We start from the raw sequence: 19479 nt of genomic DNA on the forward strand, positions 1-19479 counted from the left end.
CATATAATGAGGAAGCATCTAGTAAATGTTCCACAGGATGTCTCTATCACACCCACCGCAAACAAAACTGTAATTTTACCAATTGATTGTTGAATGATTAATGTCTCCACCAATGATTACAGTATATTTCGAGAACTTACATACAAGCCAACTGATATTTTCCCTAGTTTTCAATTGCATCGGGATTTGAGTCTGGTGGATGACTTGAGGGCCCAGTTATCATTTTATGCTCACACCTGATGCTGAGTCATGCCCAAACAATCTCGCATGCTGCTTCAATTTCTATATTGGTGAATTTGAGTTTCTTGTGTACAACCACAAATACACCACCTCCATTGCCCATTAGCCTATCCTTTTGATGTTGATGTTGTTGTTGGGTTAAGTTAAGTATCAAAGGTGGGTCAGATATGATAGTCGGATGCTTCTATAGACCACCTGCATCAGCAACCGTAGTAGTCGAGCGCCTCAGAGAGAACCTGCAGAACGTCGTGAAGAAGTTTCGTGATCATACTATTGTAATAGGGGGAGACTTCAATCTACCAGGTATAGAATGGGATAGTCACACAATCAGAACTGGAGCCAGGGACAGAGACTCTTGTGACATTATCCTGACTGCCTTGTCCGAGAATTACTTCGAGCAGATAGTTAGAGAACCAACTCGTGAAGCTAACGTTTTAGACCTCATAGCAACAAATAGACCGGAACTTTTCGACTCCGTGAATGTAGAAGAGGGTATCAGTGATCATAAGTCAGTGGTTGCATCAATGACTACAAGTGTAATAAGAAATGCCAAGAAAGGAAGGAAAATATATTTGCTTAACAAGAGTGATAGGACACAAATCGCAGAATATCTGAGTGACCACCATCAAACGTTCATTTCTGAGGAAGAGGATGTGGAACAAAAATGGAAAAAATTCAGAAACATCGTCCAGTACGCCTTAGATAAGTTCGTACCGACTAAGGTCCAAAGCGAGGGGAAAGATCCACCGTGGTATAACAATCATGTACGAAAGGTACTACGGAAACAAAGAAAGCTTCATCATAGGTTTAAGAGTAGTCGAATCATAGCTGATAAGGAAAAGCTGAACGAAGCGAAAAAGAGCGTAAAGAGAGCAATGAGAGAAGCATTCAACGAATTCGAACATAAAACATTGGCAAACAATCTAAACAAGAACCCTAAAAAGTTTTGGTCATATGTAAAATCGGTAAGCGGATCTAAATCCCCTATTCAGTCACTCGTTGACCACGATGGCACCGAAACAGAGGACGACCGAAGAAAGGCAGAAATACTGAATTCAGTGTTCCGAAACTGTTTCACTGCGGAAAATCGTAACACGGTCCCTGACTTCAGCCGTCGCACGGACGCCAAAATGGAAAATATTGAAATAAACGATATCGGAATTGAAAAACAACTGCTATCACTTAGTAGCGGAAAAGCATCCGGACCAGACGAGATACCCTTAAGATTCTACAGTGATTATGCTAAAGAACTTGCCCCCTTTCTATCAGCAATTTATCGTAGATCGCTGGAAGAACGTAAAGTACCTAGCGACTGGAAGAAAGCGCAGGTCGTTCCCATTTTCAAGAAGGGTCATAAATCAGATGCGAATAATTATAGGCCTATTTCGCTTACGTCAATCTGTTGTAGAATAATGGAACATGTTTTGTGTTCTCGTATTATGACGTTCTTAGATAATACAAATCTCCTTCATCATAACCAACATGGATTCCGCAAACAGAGATCATGTGAAACTCAGCTCGCCCTATTTGCCCAAGAAATTCACAGTGCCGTAGACACTGGCGAGCAGATTGATGCCGTATTCCTGGACTTCAGGAAGGCATTTGATACGGTTCCGCACTTACGTTTAGTGAAAAAAATACGAGCTTACGGAATATCGGACCAGGTTTGTGATTGGATTCAGGATTTCCTAGAAGAAAGAACACAACATGTCATTCTTAACGGTTCAAAATCTGCAAATGTAGAGGTAATTTCGGGAGTACCGCAGGGAAGCGTGATAGGACCTTTATTGTTTACAATATACATAAATGACTTAGTTGACAACATCGGTAGCTCCGTGAGGCTATTTGCAGATGACACGGTTGTCTACAAGAAAGTAGCAACATCAGAAGACTCGTACGTACTCCAGGAGGACCTGCAGAGGATTAATGCATGGTGCGACAGCTGGCAGCTTTCCCTAAACGTAGATAAATGTAATATAATGCGCATACATAGGGGCAGAAATCCATTCCAGTACGATTATGCCATAGGTGGTAAATCATTGGAAGCGGTAACGACCGTAAAATACTTAGGAGTTACTATCCGGAGCGATCTGAAGTGGAATGATCACATAAAACAAATAGTGGGAAAAGCAGGCGCCAGGTTGAGATTCATAGGAAGAATTCTAAGAAAATGTGACTCATCGACGAAAGAAGTAGCTTACAAAACGCTTGTTCGACCGATTCTTGAGTATTGCTCATCAGTATGGGACCCTTACCAGGTTGGATTAATAGAAGAGATAGACATGATCCAGCGAAAAGCAGCGCGATTCGTCATGGGGACATTTAGTCAGCGCGAGAGCGTTACGGAGATGCTGAACAAGCTCCAGTGGCGGACGCTTCAAGAAAGGCGTTACGCAATACGGAGAGGTTTATTATCGAAATTACGAGAGAGCACATTCCGGGAAGAGATGGGCAACATATTACTACCGCCCACATATATCTCGCGTAATGATCACAACGAAAAGATCCGAGAAATTAGAGCAAATACGGAGACTTACAAGCAGTCGTTCTTCCCACGCACAATTCGTGAATGGAACAGGGAAGGGGGATCAGATAGTGGTACAATAAGTACCCTCCACCACACACCGTAAGGTGGCTCGCGGAGTATAGATGTAGATGTAGATGTTGTTGTTGTGGTGGTGGTCTTCAGTCCTGAGATTGGTTTGATGCAGCTCTCCATGCTACTCTATCCTGTGCAAGCTTCATCATCTCCCAGTACCTACTGCAGCCTACATCCTTCTGAATCTGCTTAGTTTATTCATCTCTTGGTCTCCGTCTATGATTTTTACCCTCCACGCTGCCCTCCAGTACCAAATTGGTGATCCCTTGATGCCTCAGAACATGTCCTACCAACCAATCCCTTCTTCTAGTCAAGTTGTGCCACAAAATCCTCTTCTGCCCAATTATATTAAATACCTCCTCATTAGTTATGTGATCTACCCATCTAATCTTCAGCATTCTTCTGTAGCACCACATTTCGAAAGCTTCTATTCTCTTCTTGTCTATACTATCTATTGTCCATGTTTCACTTCCATACATGGCTACACTCCATACAAATACTTTCAGAAACGACTTCCTGACACTTAAATCTATACTCGATGTTAACAAATTTCTCTTCTTCAGAAACGCTTTCCTTGCCGTTGCCAGTCTACATTTTATATCCTCTCTACTTTGACCATCATCAGTTATTTTGCTCCCCAAATAGCAAAACTCCTTTACTACTTTCAGTGTCTCATTTCCTAATCTAATTCCCTCACCATCGCTCGACTTAATTCAACTACATTCCGTTATCCTCGTTTTGCTTTTGTTGATGTTCATCTTATACCCTCCTTTCAAGACACTGTCCATTCCGTTCAACTGCTGTTCCAAGTCCTTTGCTGTCTCTGACAGAATTAGAATGTCATTGGCAAACCTCAAAGTTTTTATTTCTTCTCCATGGATTTTAATACCTACTCTGAACTTTTCTTTTGTTTCCTTTACTGCTTGCTCAATATACAGATTGAATAGCATTGGGGAGAGGCTACAACCCTGTCTCACTCCCTTCCCAACCACTGCTTTCATGTCCCTTGACTCTTATAACTGCCATCTGCTTTCTGTACAAATTGTAAATAGCCTTTCGCTCCCTGTATTTTACCCCTGCCACCTTCAGAATTTGAAAGAGAGCATTCCAGTCAACATTGTCAAAAGCTTTCTGTAAGTCTACAAATGCTAGAGATGTAGCTTTGCCTTTCCTTAATCTTTCTTCTAAGATAAGTCGTACTGAAAGGAGTTTTGCTATTTGGGGAGCAAAATAACTGATGATGGTCAAAGTAGAGAGGATATAGAATGTAGACTGGAAATGGCAAGGAAAGCGTTTCTGAAGAAGAGAAATTTGTTAACATCGAGTATAGATTTAAGTGTCAGGAAGTCGTTTCTGAAAGTATTTGTGTGGAGGGTAGCCATGTATGGAAGTGAAACGTAGACGATAAATAGTTTGGACAAGAAGAGAATAGAAGCTTTCGAAATGTGGTGCTACAGAAGAGTGCTGAAGATTAGATGGGTAGATCACATAACTAATGAGGAGGTATTGAATAGAACTGGGGAGAAGAAGAGTATGTGGCACAACTTGACAAAAAGAAGGGACCGGTTAGTAGGACATGTTCTGAGGCATCAAGGGATCACAAATTTAGCATTGGAGGGCAGCGTGGAGGGTAAAAATCATAGAGGGAGACCAAGAGATGAATACACTAAGCAGATTCAGAAGGATGTGGGTTGCAGTAAGTACTGGGAGATCAAGAAGCTTGCACAGGATAGAGTAGCATGGAGAGCTGCATCAAACCAGTCTCAGGACTGAAGACAACAACAACAACAACAACAAGTCGTAGGGTCAGTATTGCCTCACGTGTTCCTACATTTCTACGGAATCCAAACTGATCTTCACCGAGGTCGGTTTCTACCAGTTTTCCCATTTGTCTGTAAAGAATTCACGTTAGTATTTTGCAGCTGTGACTTATTAAACTGATAGTTCAGTAATTTTCACATCTGTCAACACCTGCTTTGTTTGGGATTGGAATTATTATATTCTTCTTGACGTCTGAGGGAATTTCGCCTGTCTTGTACATCTTGCTCACCAGATGGTAGAGTTTTGTCAGGACTGGCTCTCCCAAGGCTGTCAGTAGTTCTAATGGAATGTTGTCTACTCCCGGGGCCTTGTTTTGACTTTAAATGCTCTGTCAAACTCTTCACGCAGTATCCTTTTGATATACACTTAAATATTCCCCCAAAATCTAACTGCTATCAATTTCAGGTTTCAAATTGCAGATATGCCTTTTTGTACCAGACATTTGCAACCCTTTGATGGAAGGACTCAAGGAATTCATTAAAATTATTTGAAATTAACAATCAAATAGTTATGTTAATATTTTATTGTGGTGAACAAGAACAGTAATGGAATTACGAATGTCTTAAATGTGTTGCATCTACAAGCAGAGTTGTGGTATGTGAAAAGTAATAAGTACAAAGATTATTATTATTATTACTATCATCACCATCATCATCATCATAAAAAGGAAGGTAGTTTACAAGTTTCAAAAAGATGTAGAAGTCTTGAGGATTTATGTAGAATAAAATTGTGGCTCACTGCTCCAGCTTTACTATGATGGTAGCATTGAGAATGACTTACTTCAAAGTTCGCTCTTTCTATATATTACTTTTTGTGTGCCATTGCTCAGGTTGTAGACGTAGCCTCATTTTTGGAATTTATGGTTGTCTCATTTACCTACTTGTACAGTTCTCTGGACAACAAATGGAATGCATCTACATAGACCACTGCAGTGCTGCCAGCTTGAGAAAAAGGAAGCAAGGCTGAGAATGAGAAGGAAGCATTTACAGACAAGGACAGAGATACATATTACCCTGCAATACAAAATATTCTCCACCCTTGGTGGATGACACCAACAGCACCTTGGCAATTTCATGCAACAGCCTGATCCATCACAATACTGCCTGACCAGCCATGCAATATAACTGCCTATTGTAACAATGTTGATAGCAAGATTACCATGGCTGCACATTACTATAAAATAAGGCCCATGTAAATCCACCTTTTGGTTATCTGGTCTGTACACAGCACATGTTGCAACAGTAGAAGCACAGGGTGACACAGTTAAAAGTAGCCCACCTCCCTTTTGAACTCAAATGCAGTAATTTTTTGATCTGTGAAATAGAGTAAACAACGACAACAGTGGGCAGTTTAATACAATAATCAATTGCTGGCATTCTTCTGTCAGCATTTAACTTAATTTCATCAGTGAAGTTGGACGTTTTTCTTTGCAGTCTGCAAAATGACATTCTCAATAGAAGAAAGAGTTGAAACTGTGGAAACATCTGAGAACAGGTTCAATTAAGGGAACTTGCCAAAAATTTTGCATCAAGTATCCAGATAGAGGACTACCAGCAGAGAGAGCTGTGTCTGTATAAAAATTGGTGCATCTACAGATCTGTGCAAAACGTAAAATGACAAATAATTCCTTCAGTTCACACACCAGAAGATGTTGCAGACATTCACTGAAGAATTATTCAAAGCCCAAAGAAGTATACACATAAACTGGCCCAACAGGTGCATGTAAGTAGGAGGACTAGGAAGTTGCCAGTGGATATTGAAAATTCTTAATTTGAAGCCATATTTTGCGACGGTTGTGTAGCGATCGTGGGAGGATAACAGTCAAATTACTGTATGTAGCTTTTGAATGACATCAGCGATGTTTTGTTAGACTCATTCCATGACATCATGAGTGATAAAGCATGGTTTCATCTTTCCAGTCATGTGAATTCACAGAATGTGAGGTACTGGGCAACAGAGAATCATAACATTGTGTTGTGTCAGCAACCACTCCATGATGAAAAAAATCGGCATTTGATGTGATGTAACAGGAATGGGCATCATTGGACCGATATTTTTTTTTACACTACCCTCAAGATGGTTGCATAAATGGAAATTTTTGATACATGTTGTGCTCAGCTCACACAGAATATGAAAGATAATACTGCTTCTTCCAGCAAGATGGGGCAACAAGCCACATAAGTAAGATATCCCTGGTATGAGTCCATGATGGCTTCACTGAGAAACGAACTGTCGGCAAACATTTATGGCCACGAAGTTTACCAGATCTAACAACATGTGATATTTTCCTGTGTGGACACTTGGAGAGCAAGGTCTGTGAAACAAATCCACACACAATACGTAAATTGAAAGACAACATCAGCCATAAAATTTCTTCCATCGATATCTGAACATTACGACAGGTATATCTGAATATGCCTAAGCATGCACAGCTGTGTATTGATGTTGCAGCGGGTCACTATATTTTTCACTGTAAATAAATGGTAAGTTCACGTCACTGCTTTGTTTCTGTAATTTCACTGCATTTTCTTTAAGCTTACATAGACTACTTCTATCTGTGCCACTCTATGGTGTTACATACAGCATTTCCTGCAGTCTTCCGTACACAATTCATTTCTCAATAACAGCTTAAGCATTTTATGTTGAAATATTGTCTGAAACTTTGAAGGTGTGAAATAGAACAGACAATTCCAGTATTTATGTCTTTCCACAATTTATGATGTAAAGAAGCACTAACATTGTGCAGAGACTAGTAGGAGCATTCCTATTTTTCCCCCTTCTCTAGTCAGTCAAATTTTGTTTACCTGTATTATCAGCTAATAAGTAAACTTTTCAACTGTTGCAGCAACAGGCATTGCCCGCTCTGTTTCACCAGGACAAGGTTTAAGGACAGCCCCTTTTTCTGCAACTACAACATCTGATGCAAGATCTGCACCACCATCAGGAAACTGGATGGCCACGACTGCTGAACAACTTGTGACACAGGCAAGTTTTATTTATGTTTCATATGTTTTATCTACATTACTTTGGTTAAGTATTACCAATTTTCTAAAAATGGTATATTACTTTCTGTACACACTCTAAGCATGGCAGATTTAAATAATAATGATTGGCTTCTCTGAAAATTACTCAGAGATCCGTTCCTGAAGGACAATATAATAATTATATGTGCTACAGGACAAGATCATTTTAATGATAGTTGAGGTGACAGGTAGTTAATCATTGTAGGAGTATATGATAACAAATTCAGACCAAATGAAGCACACGACACAGTAAAGCATGCTCGGTCACATCAATACATAGTGTACCCCTTCTGACAACAACGCAGGCATGCATGATCATCGGGTGCGAAATAGCATCCTGTGGTAGACTTTCCCAAGGACCTTGTGTCTTCAGTTGCAATTCAGTAGTGATTTTTGCAACCCTGGAGAATGAGAGTAGGTTCTTGCTTCATGATATGTTCTATTGACGAAAGGTCTGGTGATTTTGCAAGCCCAGACAGTTGTTGTACGCCATGAAGAACTCATTGTGTTGCAGCAGCCTTAAGTGGACATGTGTTGTGCTGCTGGAAAAGCACACCATCTTCTTTCCACAGAAATGACAGTAGCATGGGGATAATGCCTGTGCAATGTAGAAGCCTTAAATGTGATCAGGAATTGTAACAGATGGTCTCAAACACCATGAAGCCTGGGATGGGACCTGTGTGTCTTGGGTGAATGTGCTTTGTAATAGGCTGCTCAACAGGTCTACGCCACATACGTATATTTCCATCACTCCCATACAAACAGAACCTACTCTCATCACTAAAGACAACAGAGTGCCATTTTCCAGTCAACTCTTTCATGACACCATATCTGCTATACTTGATGATGTTGTTGTGGTATCAACCTCGCCAGAAGTGCACGTGATCTTAATCCCTCTGCTAACAGGCAGTTCCCAGTTGCCTCTGATGACATAGAAGGTGCAACATGTGCCCAGATTTTGTCCCGGGGTAATGATTGGACAGCCACTGCCACTCACACAATGTGTCATCTTGACTTGTGTATGTAGTACATAGACATCGAGAACCTGGTCAACAGGTGTGGGAATGTTCCACAGGCCACTGTTGAAAGCGTCATCACACAACCGATACAATGTGGCCAGCATGTGCAGCAATCCATCAGTAAAAGGGTCCCTGTTCAAATGACTGAAACTGTTCAGTAGGCGTACGTACTCCCCTGTGAGACACGGTTGTACCCTAGAATGAATGTTGTAAACACTGTCTGCCTCTAAACTCTCAACACATTTACTGCCAGCAGAGTCAAAACAGAAGATGCACAGACAGGCCTGCCGAGTGCCATCTGATCGCCAGTGGCCGTGACAAATGTCACACTACAACCTCTCAGTACGTACATATCATACTCTGGTGCCACTGAACACAGCCCTTGTGTGTTGCATTTTTTTCTCTCTGTGTATAAAAAAGCTGCAAGCTGAAATGGCTATTGAATTGAAGTAGTTTTGGGGAATCATTTGAATCAGGGATTACCATCAGCTGCATACAACACTAAAATGAGGCGTAAATTTGCTGTGCTTGCTTTGTTTGCTGTTGCCATTTGTCTTTTAAAAAGGCTGGAGAGTGTGCTAGTTATTTGCCTGTTCACATCTATGTCCTACAGGAAGAATGAATAGGTTGACAAAAGTTCATTGGGTAAGTTAATTGCTTGTCCATATTTTCAATGTGTCGTTGATGTATTGTCATGTGCTGCAGCCTTTTGTGTCTAATTGCTGGTTTGGCATTTCCCATATATGTTGTACTTATTTCCTGTAATTAGTCATTGGAGGTCACACTATCAGTTGGTCTAATATTTTACAAGATACATCCAAAGCTTTGAAGAAGTATTCATAATTTTCATAGTAAAAGTTTTGTATTGGTGGAGAGGATCAAGATAATACACTGAAGCAACCATTGAAATCAAGCCCATTGTGCTCAGTAGTATGTTACGCCATAGCTGGTTGGTATTTATGGCCCCATAGAATGTTGTGCAGAAATTGTAGCAGAGCTGGTATGTGATTTGGCTGCTCCCACAGGTAGCTCTGCCTCTGATAGATTAGGACAAGCCTGTGACAAGGCTTTAGTAGGATGTGCAGGTTGGGTGAATTGGGCAAGTCTTGAGCCTGGGACTTACACTGGGATATGACCCATGTGGTAAAGGACTGAGAGAGGTTGTGCCATAGAATGTGGTCCCGAGGCCAAGACACTGGGTCTTCATACCTCCATAGCCTCAATACCTTTTCTCTCATTTGCTTCTTCTGGTGCTTCTGAGCCCAATATGCCTCCCTCCTGGACGTTGACCTCAATCTTTCTGAGGGCTCCATCCATAATTCTGTCCATATGAAGATGACTAGCCATCAACAGTACCCGCCTTTAGACAGCTGTCATCACTACCACACCAAAAAATCACTGCTCTATATTCTGGCCACCTGAGGTTGGCATATCTGCAGTGACAAGAAATCCCATGCTCAGTATGCTGAAGGTCTCACAGAGGCATCTACAGACAGGCACTGTACCTAAAACATCCTCTGCAGACACACACACACACACACACACACACACACACACACACACACACACACACACACCTCCTCCCCAACACCCACCAACCTCGAGAATCAGTTGCGAAGATGCACCAGTATCACCCTGGACTGGGACAACTTGACCATATCCTTTGCCAGGGTTTTGACTCACTGTCCTCGTGCTCAAAAATAGGAATATCCTACTTATAGACCTTCCCAACCGTCCTACGATGGTATTCTCCCATTCACCCAGTGTATGCAACACAGTGGTCCGTTCCTATGCCACAGTTGCTCCCAGCTCCTTGCCACACAGGTCATATTCCAGTAGTGGAGCACACTGCTGAGAGCAGCATGCTCAATTTAAATGGTTGCTTCAGAATCTGTGCCATCTCTATCCTTGCCCCAACACCATCTTCCCTGAACTAAGTAGATAAGAGTTGCCTTCGCCACACATCCTTCATTCCATTAATCCTCCTGGCCTCAATCTCCACTACCCCCTTACCTCACACCCATCTCCACCCTGCCCCAGGACCCTAACTTCACCTACACCTGCACCCACACCTTATCCCATTCTATCAGCTCTTCCCAATCTGTTCCTCACAGATGCCGGTGACCATGAGTCACTTTCCTATGCTATACACACCTGTTACATCTGCTTCGTGCTTTACTGTCCTGTACACCTGTTGCCTTTATTGGAGCTATAAGGCACCCTTTCACAGTCCTCCCTCCCACTTCCCACTTACTCTCTCCCGTCTCCCACTCCACTACCTCCCATTTCCCAGTTACTTTCTGCCCTCTCCCACTGCATCTGAAATAACACATCATCCCAGCCAACCTGCAGAGCTGCAGTACCAACAGTTTGTTTTCAGCTGGCATAATGTATCGATCACACACGTACCTGTGTGTGTGTGTGTGTGTGTGTGTGTGTGTGTGTGTGTCCATATTCTAAATCGAGAAAAGATTCATCCAAGAACTGGTAGGTTTTCAGCCTTTTTTATGTGCCTGTTACTGACCCAACACCTCTGCTGTTGGTTACTCCTTACCTTTTCTCCGAAATTATATATATTCTGCCAGCACTTTCCATTGCCAGATAAAAAGTGATTTCTTTGGTTGCAGTTTACGTTAAAAAGACTTCAGGATTTGGCGAAGAAAACAAAGTTGAGTCTCTTATGTGAGAAAAATCTGTTTTAAAAATTGTCATTGTGTTTCTAAATTGCCAAAAAAGCAACTAGAGGACACCAAGTGATGCCACACTACAATCTAATCTGACAGCTATTCCATGGTAACACCAAAGTGTATAACCAACAGAGAGCATTGTAGTAGGTTCAACAGTTTGATTAATGAGCCACTCAATTTGTTTCTGAAATCTGGCAGTGCACTCTCATCTGCATTTTTCTGTTTATGTATTCCTTTGGTAGGTAATGCTCATTGGACCTGCAATAACTGTAATCAATACTGTATAATGCTGTAGTGTGGGTCATATATTGAATGCTTATTTAGATACTAGTGGAATTTTTTCCAGTTAAACAGTGAACTTTTATAAAATTTTCTCCACACAGTAACGAAATGTACAGATGGAATTGTAAACAGTCTTTAGGGACATTTCCATAAAAATGAGTATGACCACTAACAATTATTATTCTTTGTTTTATGCCTAGTGTTCATAGTGGTATATGTTGCAGTCAAGTTAGTTCACACATCAGATGATGGTCACAAACTGTCAGCTTAGGTTAATGTTCACAAAGATGGGGCTCGGTTGTGGTAATTAGGCTGCTGCTGATAGTAATTGGATGCATTTCAACAGTATTCTTTTTAAGTTGTTGCATTGAGAAACAGTTAGTCTAGAAAATTCCCAAATACATCTCCATGTAGTAGGTACTTTGTTATGAAGTTATTAACAATCGAAGATCATACGTAGTCTTCATATAGCAACCTCGAAGACTATGCTTCAGGTCTGATAGCGTGCAGCCTGTTCTTTTCAGTGTGGGAAATTACCACCAGCCTTGCAGCCCAAGGCGGTCTAATGGGAGTTACGATCTATAAAAATGTAACAAGGTAAATTTCCCAAATTGGAGATATTCCAACCAAAAGATGAAACAGTTTAAAAACAAGGAAACTTTGAACCTTCAGTACTGATCAGTGGACATCATGAAGGTACAAGAATATTTAATAATTACAGAAGACCTGAAAAATCATCATAATAATACTTTCAGCATTTGGGTTTGCTCTATTACCTACTTTTTATGATTCTGATTTAATTTAATCACCATTAGATAATTTATTTTTAAGCTGGTGTAGCAAATAACTTTTGACCATTCAGTTTTTTTATCACTGAGACTTACAGCCCACAGCTGTCCAATTTTTCATTTACAACACTAATCTCAAAAATGGGATGAATGAAAAATTGTTGTGATGCCAACCAGCTGACGTTCTCAGGATGGCTGCATGTTTAAGACCAATTTCAGGGTCGTTTGGCAGTGTCTGTCATAAGTCGACTCAATTTTTCTCTCTCCGTCAGTCGAGGATTAGAGATATAAAAATATATTCTGTAATGAAAAGGCCCCTCTTATCGACAGAAAAGAAGAGGAATTGGATTGTTGTCATTGCAGACTATTAACAGAGCAATGAAAAACTGATTCAGCTTTCAAAATGAAAGTTCGCTTCTTACAACAGAAAAAATAAAACTTCTTAGCTACCCCTGCCCTCCTCCCCCTGCTGCGACTGGGGAGTCCTCAGTCATCCTTCTCCTCATACAAACTAAAGATGGCATTTTATAGACAACTCACAGCTTTCTGCATGCTGCAGTTACTGGGCATATTTTCTGTGTCTGTATGTGGTTTGTGATGACAATATTCTGTAACCAGTGTTGTTTGTTTGGTAGTAAGACTCCTGCCATATCAGAAGACGTTACACAAAATTTCTACTGAGTGTACATCCATTTTGTAGCATGATATCTTTATTCTTATTGTAATTACACAGTTCCTTTATTCCCTATTTCAGGATAAACGTGCACAGGTAGTGCAAGTAACACCACGTGTCAGTCTGACGACGTCACCAAGCTCCAAGGTGTTTGCATCTCAGGGTAACAAAGTAATGTTTCATGTGACATCTAGTACTGCTGTTCAACCGGAGACTCAAACTCCTCCCAAAAAAGTAGCTGCCCCCAGCAGGGGTGTTCCCCCTCCTGTACCTCCAAATAAACCTATAGTGCCACCAAAGAAAGAAGCTGTTGTAAGACGATCTGAGCCCTCATCCAACACTTCTGAAGCTGTGGACGGAAAGAAGAAATATGCAGTTGCCAAAGAAAAAGTGCAGGAAGGTGAAGTGCATGAGAATAGGAGAGAACCACAGGTGGGTTCTCAAGAGGAAACAGGCAGTGCACGTCTGCATGAAAATCTTTCTGGTCAAAGCTTAGAAATTTTAGGGCAGGAGTTAGCAGATTTTCAAAAAATTCTTTGTTCCATGGGAGCAGGTAAAAAAGCTTAAATTTCCTATAGTCATTTATCATGTTTGCACTGGATACCAATTACTGGTGAAATATGGCAGGTTGGTGAATTGCTGCTTTCTTCAGTCCACTTTAATTTTCCTCCTACCTCCTTTCCTCAAAATTTTGTTTGAGCTACTGATGTGACATGAACTTTTTTGTTACTTTTTTCCACAAAAAGAAATTAGGTTACCTGTCTCCCTCTTACCTTGAGAAATTATGTTTAGACAAAACACACACAAGTAAATATCCTCTTTACTTAATGTCTTGTGTTGATAGTTTTTGTTTTGTGCTTATAATGCAATGTAAACTGTTTAATGGCTGTTAATGTGATGTAATATCTTGTCCTATACATTTATTTAACTCATAATAGCCAATTTAGACTGGTATTGTTACACGAATGACAGAATTGTCATTCATTTAGCATTGGAAAATTGTTCATATTGCCACATCGTAAAACGTTTTTCTGTAGTATAACTGCGTTTATAGGATACAGTGTTTCAATGGAGTGCATGTTCTTAGTTTATTTATCATTTACTGTTTTAATATTTGTGGTGATAATATATTGCATTTAGTTACGTGTGTGCTCATCATTGTTTTAAGCTCAATATAGCAAGAGAAGACTGGGAAGATTGGAATTAAGTGCTTGATGGGTTGTGTAGTCTTTATACTTAAAACAGTCGCTTAAACTCACAGTCCTGCAATGCTCCTTCTGTTAAGATGTGTGATATGTGCTTGTTTTAATTTTTATTCAGTAGTTGCCAGTCATGGCTTCCAGGTGTGTTTATTTGGGACATGCCAAATTAGGTTTGATGGTTTAATGATTATAGACTAATTCCTAGATTTCTGTTATTAAAAGCGTGGTCTTCACTCCTAAGAGACGACATTTTTAATTACAGTGTTATTTCTGGGATGTAAAAGATACAAAATGTCTTTGTCATATGTATTGATACCAGCATTGATACTGCGTAAATTACTATATGTAGTTAGCAAAAAAAAAAAAAACGACTGTTACATGTTCTAGATTATTGAATTGGGGCTGTGCCCTGCAAGATTTATTCCAAAGCATATAAAGAATATGCCAAATGCATGGTAATGCAAAGAGTTTACCATGTGCAAGTTACTGAAGTCTTATTTCCTAGTGGAGATCAGACTCATTTTAAAATCTGTGAATCAACTTAATTGAAGCTAATTTTTATCCAGTGTTGAGTGCCTTGTGGAATTCAGAAACAGAAATTTTCCAGATGCTGCAGTGGTATTTTTGGCGTAGTTAAATTGATACAGGTCTTGGAATTTGACCTGTTTACTTACGGTGGCAGAAATACATATGAAAACCTTCTAGCAACTACTTGATACAAGAAATTGAAAGTACTGAGTAGCTTTCAAAAAGTATGGTTACCAGTATCACTTATTCATGTAGGTAGATAAATAATAGGTGACAGTGGAACCTGTTTTCTTAAATTTTCACTTCATTATTTTTTTTTATGTGGCTCTCTTCAAAACATTCATATTATTTTAAGACAAAGTTGGCTGTTAGAGAATTAAAGGGACTTTGAATATGTATCAGCCTTGAAGGGAATCAAGTATTCTCTTTTGAACTTAAGTGATTCTCCTTATTCTGTTGTATAATTGTCATTTTTATAATGTTCAGGGCCATTAGACGACTTACTAAGGAGACTCTATGGACTGGCTTTCTTCAATTTTCTTCATAATTAAAGGATCTGGATATCAATATCTGGACATCAATTTCCTAAAACGGTACAAATGCACTTCTAAAAAACACTTGAGAAAATTAACTTTGAGACTATTAAGGTCGTATCACTGTTAAGTAAAAATAATATCGATCTGTATCAGTCAGTCAGTCACCTTGAACTGTGTGTGTGTGTATGTGTATGTGTGTGTGTGTGTGTGTGTGTGTGTGTGTGTGTGTGTGTTGTGTGCTAACTTTGTAATTGCGAGGTTGTTGATTAGTTTCTCACTAGTTGCATCTTTTTACTTCTATTTGAATTCTGTGTTTATTATAAAATTGAAATGTTAATTAATAAACATTGAATAATAATAATTTTCTAATAAAAACACACATTCTTTTGTTAATTTCTAGTCACATGAAAATGCGAGTATTCATAATCAATTAAAATTTGGTACAAAAATGAGAAACTTGAAATAGAGAAAAAGATATTTGGCCTGGCTAAATGCATATCATGAGCCATTCTCCTCCGGCAAGTGCTTTCCCCTCCAACTCGTCTCGGGCATTGCTGTCACGGTCCTGAAACAGCTATTCCGGCCAATTACAGGGATGACTGTAATTCATCATGAATGGTGAGCCTATTCCCAATATGCGAATTCAAATTATATAAGTGATTTGTGTGTTAGAAATGATAATACTGATAAAAAGTGAATCCTGAAGTTTATTTTCAAATTCCAAAGTATTCGATTATACCTCTTAATTAAGAGACTTGAAAAGTTCTTTTATAAGCGCAAAAACAAAAAGAAAATAAAAAGAGCCAAACAGTTTCCTGCACTCAAAAATGAATTTCAAATGAAGAAATATAATATTCAGCATCAGCATTTACCAAAAGTTGCTTAAATTTTCTATGAGATGGTGATGGACTTTGTCAGTGTATTATATACTTGATTTTTATTGCTAACGGCATTCTAACACTGTTCCCACGTAATACTTCTTAATGAATAATACAATGAAAAGTTAAACAATTTATTCTCTTTTTTTCATAAATGGCCAACAAAACCGTTTTTGCCACTGACTGAAGCTTGTGTACCAGTGGTACAAATTGCAGAGCATTTTTGGGAACCACCAGTTTTGTTGCATGGTGTTATCACCATTAAAAATATCCAAAACTGGTGTTTGAAGACATACAGATGTGAGTTAGTAATTCCTACCCACCATCTTTTACACATTACAGTAATACAATAAAATTAGTAGTTGACTGAGGTCCATTCAATCAGTACCCTTCATTGGCAGTTTGCAATGAGATTGTCTAGTTCCTTTTAGCTATGACCCATATCAGGACAGTGTCTTTCACAGTGTTAGGTTGCAAAGCAGCAAGTTTTATGTTAACTCTGTAGAGTTATAGCTATTGCTTGCTGTATGATCAGTGTTAAAAGCCAAAATAAGTAAATAAGAAGGCAGCTGTTTTTAAATGTTCATCATCATCATATCCAGATATTTTTGCAATATCTGTTGCACATTCTATCGCAGGTGTGCCATTACAGAAGCATTTCCGATCTTTTGCCAATTTTAAACATACCACATACAGTCCAGTTGAACACTTTTCTGTAAGACTTGATGGTTCGGGCAACTGTTTTCTTTTTTAACTTATCCAGTAAAGGGAATCATTCGTCAGGACAGTAACATACATGAATTGCTTCATTGAGTGAAAAGAAATGTTGAGCAAGATTACTACCTTTGCTTTCACGTAAATGTTTTGGGGTTTTAATTGGAATTGTGCACAAAAAATACTCAATAACAAAAAAAAAAATAGCCACAATATTAACCAGAATAATAGCCACAGTAACAACCAAAATGACCAGAGCCATAGTGCAATATTAAAGAGAGCAAATCTTAACAAATTGCTAAGAGCAACCGATGTCTGTCAGGTAGGGAGTGAAGGTGCGATAAGCTATGCTTTGAGGCCAGTTGAAGAGATGTTGCCCTCTGAACTGCTGATAAACAGGAGGATTGTATGCTGCAGCATGGCCCTAGCAGCACATACAAGTAAAGTTGGAGGGAGAGCACTTGTTGGAGTACAGTGACTTGCAAGCTATGCTTTGTCAGCCCTAATATATATTATAATTATGGTTCAATATTTGTTAACTAACTTTCCAGTTTGATAAATATATAAATCGAGTAAAAGAAAAAGTTTTTGCAAGTGAGCATCAGACCATTGTACTCAAGATTACTGGGGTGGAGTGCTATGGATGCAGTTAGAGTTGTCTGCATTCCAGCAATGTTAAAAATAGTTTATACTTAACAGTGCTTGGGTCTTCAGAGGTTTTTTTTGAGAAGAGTACCATACTGCTTTAGGAAACTGGTGTCCAGGCACTGATCCTCAAATCCTGTAAGTGCGAAGGAAATCGAAAGCAGCTAATCTGCAAGGTCCCCTTGTTCGATTTTCAACCGCATTGACCTCATGCACTGCATGTTACAGGCTTGAAACTAGTAGTTCAAATTTCAGGATATACTTTTGTGTTATTGATCACTATAACCATATCATATATGATATTTTGAAGTGGCAACATCTTTATTATATACTTATCAGTAATGAGCCGTGTTTTGAGTAACATCAGTCAGGAAAGCAACAGTTGAACATACGTTAAAAGTACACCGTGTAATGCACAGACTTTTCCGTTAGTTATGCAGTGTTGAAAGTAATCTGAATTTATTTCATGCCCCGATTAATTTCATATTCTAGCTGTAATATTGCATTATAGTTTACAAGGCATATTTCAAGTATTAGTACTTTATTTCTTGTAAGGGAATGGCTGCTGTTAATTTTTAGTTACTTGGAAAATACTGTCTGTGATTACGTATACTGATAGATGTACTGTAGGATATCTAGTACACGTGTTGCTCATTTAGTCCTTTCAGTGGGATTTTGGTGGGGCTGTAACTAGATATCTTTATCTCCAGGCTCAGAAGTACTTGATTTCATTAACAAATTTTCAGGATGTTTTTTAACATATAATTACTGAACATTCACAAACAAGTTTGGAAGTTTTTTGACACTTACATTAATAAATTTGTAAGATTAGTGAACAGCAGTAAAGAGTAATGTTTGTGAAACATCATTTTGGCCTAGAAACTAATGGTTGTTGTTACATAAACTGTTTAAAAGGAAAAGGAATGATTGTTGGAAGCTACCTGTTGAAGGTGGTGGTGGTGGTGGTGGTGGTGGTGGTGGTGCAACACTGCATGAAGACGTAGTGTACACGTAACAACTCGTATTTATTTTGTGTAATTATATTTGCTGTGACTCACATACTATTTCTGGAGCTCTTGCAGTATACACTAATAAATGACACAACATTCTTGGCAATTCCGCGTATGTAATTATGAGGCATCGCATGATCAGTATGTGCTTATATAGGCAGAATATGTTTCTTATATATAGCTTGTTGCTAATAGGGCAGCACAAAGGGGCTATAAAGTGATGTTTCTTTTTGGAAAAATTAGTGTAATAAATTGCGAAGTGAGAAACGTGTAAAAGACAGTCTATATAGGTCTTTATTCATATTTTCAAGTCCAGGGAAGTTTCCATAATTGCTTATCTAATAGCAACTGTTACTTATCGAAGTTCTTCCTAGCTGGTAGTTCTGCCCTTTTTTCTTGTTCTTACAGCAATGTGAGCATAGTGTTGGTCATTTATGAAATTCACTTTCTTTGTTTGTTGCATTGCAGTTGAGCTTTAATTATTTCAGTTTTTTCTCTTTTGGCAGTCGTGATGCTGACTGGGACGTGTGGAAGTGGAGGATATTGAGCATTTTTAAATGTGTGTATTAAAAAGTTGAGTTTCTTTTCCATTTGTGGCTTGATATGTGATGTTCTGGTCATTGATATTAACAGAATGTTAAGAGAACACTTACTTTAAAATGGCCATTTGTATTTGGAACATTAGAGTTAAATTTTTGAGAGAAATTGATGATACCTGTACTGACTGAGAAGCTTAGGTACTTTTAAGTGAGTTGTGTATCATATTTAGTTGTATGAGAGCTGAAACATTGGAGTTGCATGTTATTGTGATTCATTATTGATCATAATTACCCC

The 19479-nt window shown here is 39.0% G+C and overlaps 1 protein-coding gene across 14 annotated transcripts in view; it reads left to right on the forward strand.

Moving 5' to 3' along the window:
- Positions 1-19479, forward strand: part of LOC126469755 (CTTNBP2 N-terminal-like protein) — a 224879-nt gene that overhangs the window by 151134 nt on the left and 54266 nt on the right. For 4 of the 14 annotated variants that reach the window (XM_050096970.1, XM_050096971.1, XM_050096974.1 and 1 more), the window contains 2 exons: positions 7506-7645; positions 13214-13564. In XM_050096970.1, coding sequence (XP_049952927.1) covers positions 7506-7645; positions 13214-13564 — 491 coding nt within the window. Of the gene's footprint in view, positions 1-7505; positions 7646-13213; positions 13565-19151; positions 19219-19479 lie in introns of all 14 variants that reach the window. The other 10 variants (XM_050096972.1, XM_050096973.1, XM_050096978.1 and 7 more) reach the window with 6 other exon arrangements.

This window comes from Schistocerca serialis, chromosome 3 (genome assembly GCF_023864345.2).
Source record: "Schistocerca serialis cubense isolate TAMUIC-IGC-003099 chromosome 3, iqSchSeri2.2, whole genome shotgun sequence".
Taxonomy (NCBI): Eukaryota; Metazoa; Arthropoda; class Insecta; order Orthoptera; family Acrididae; genus Schistocerca; species Schistocerca serialis.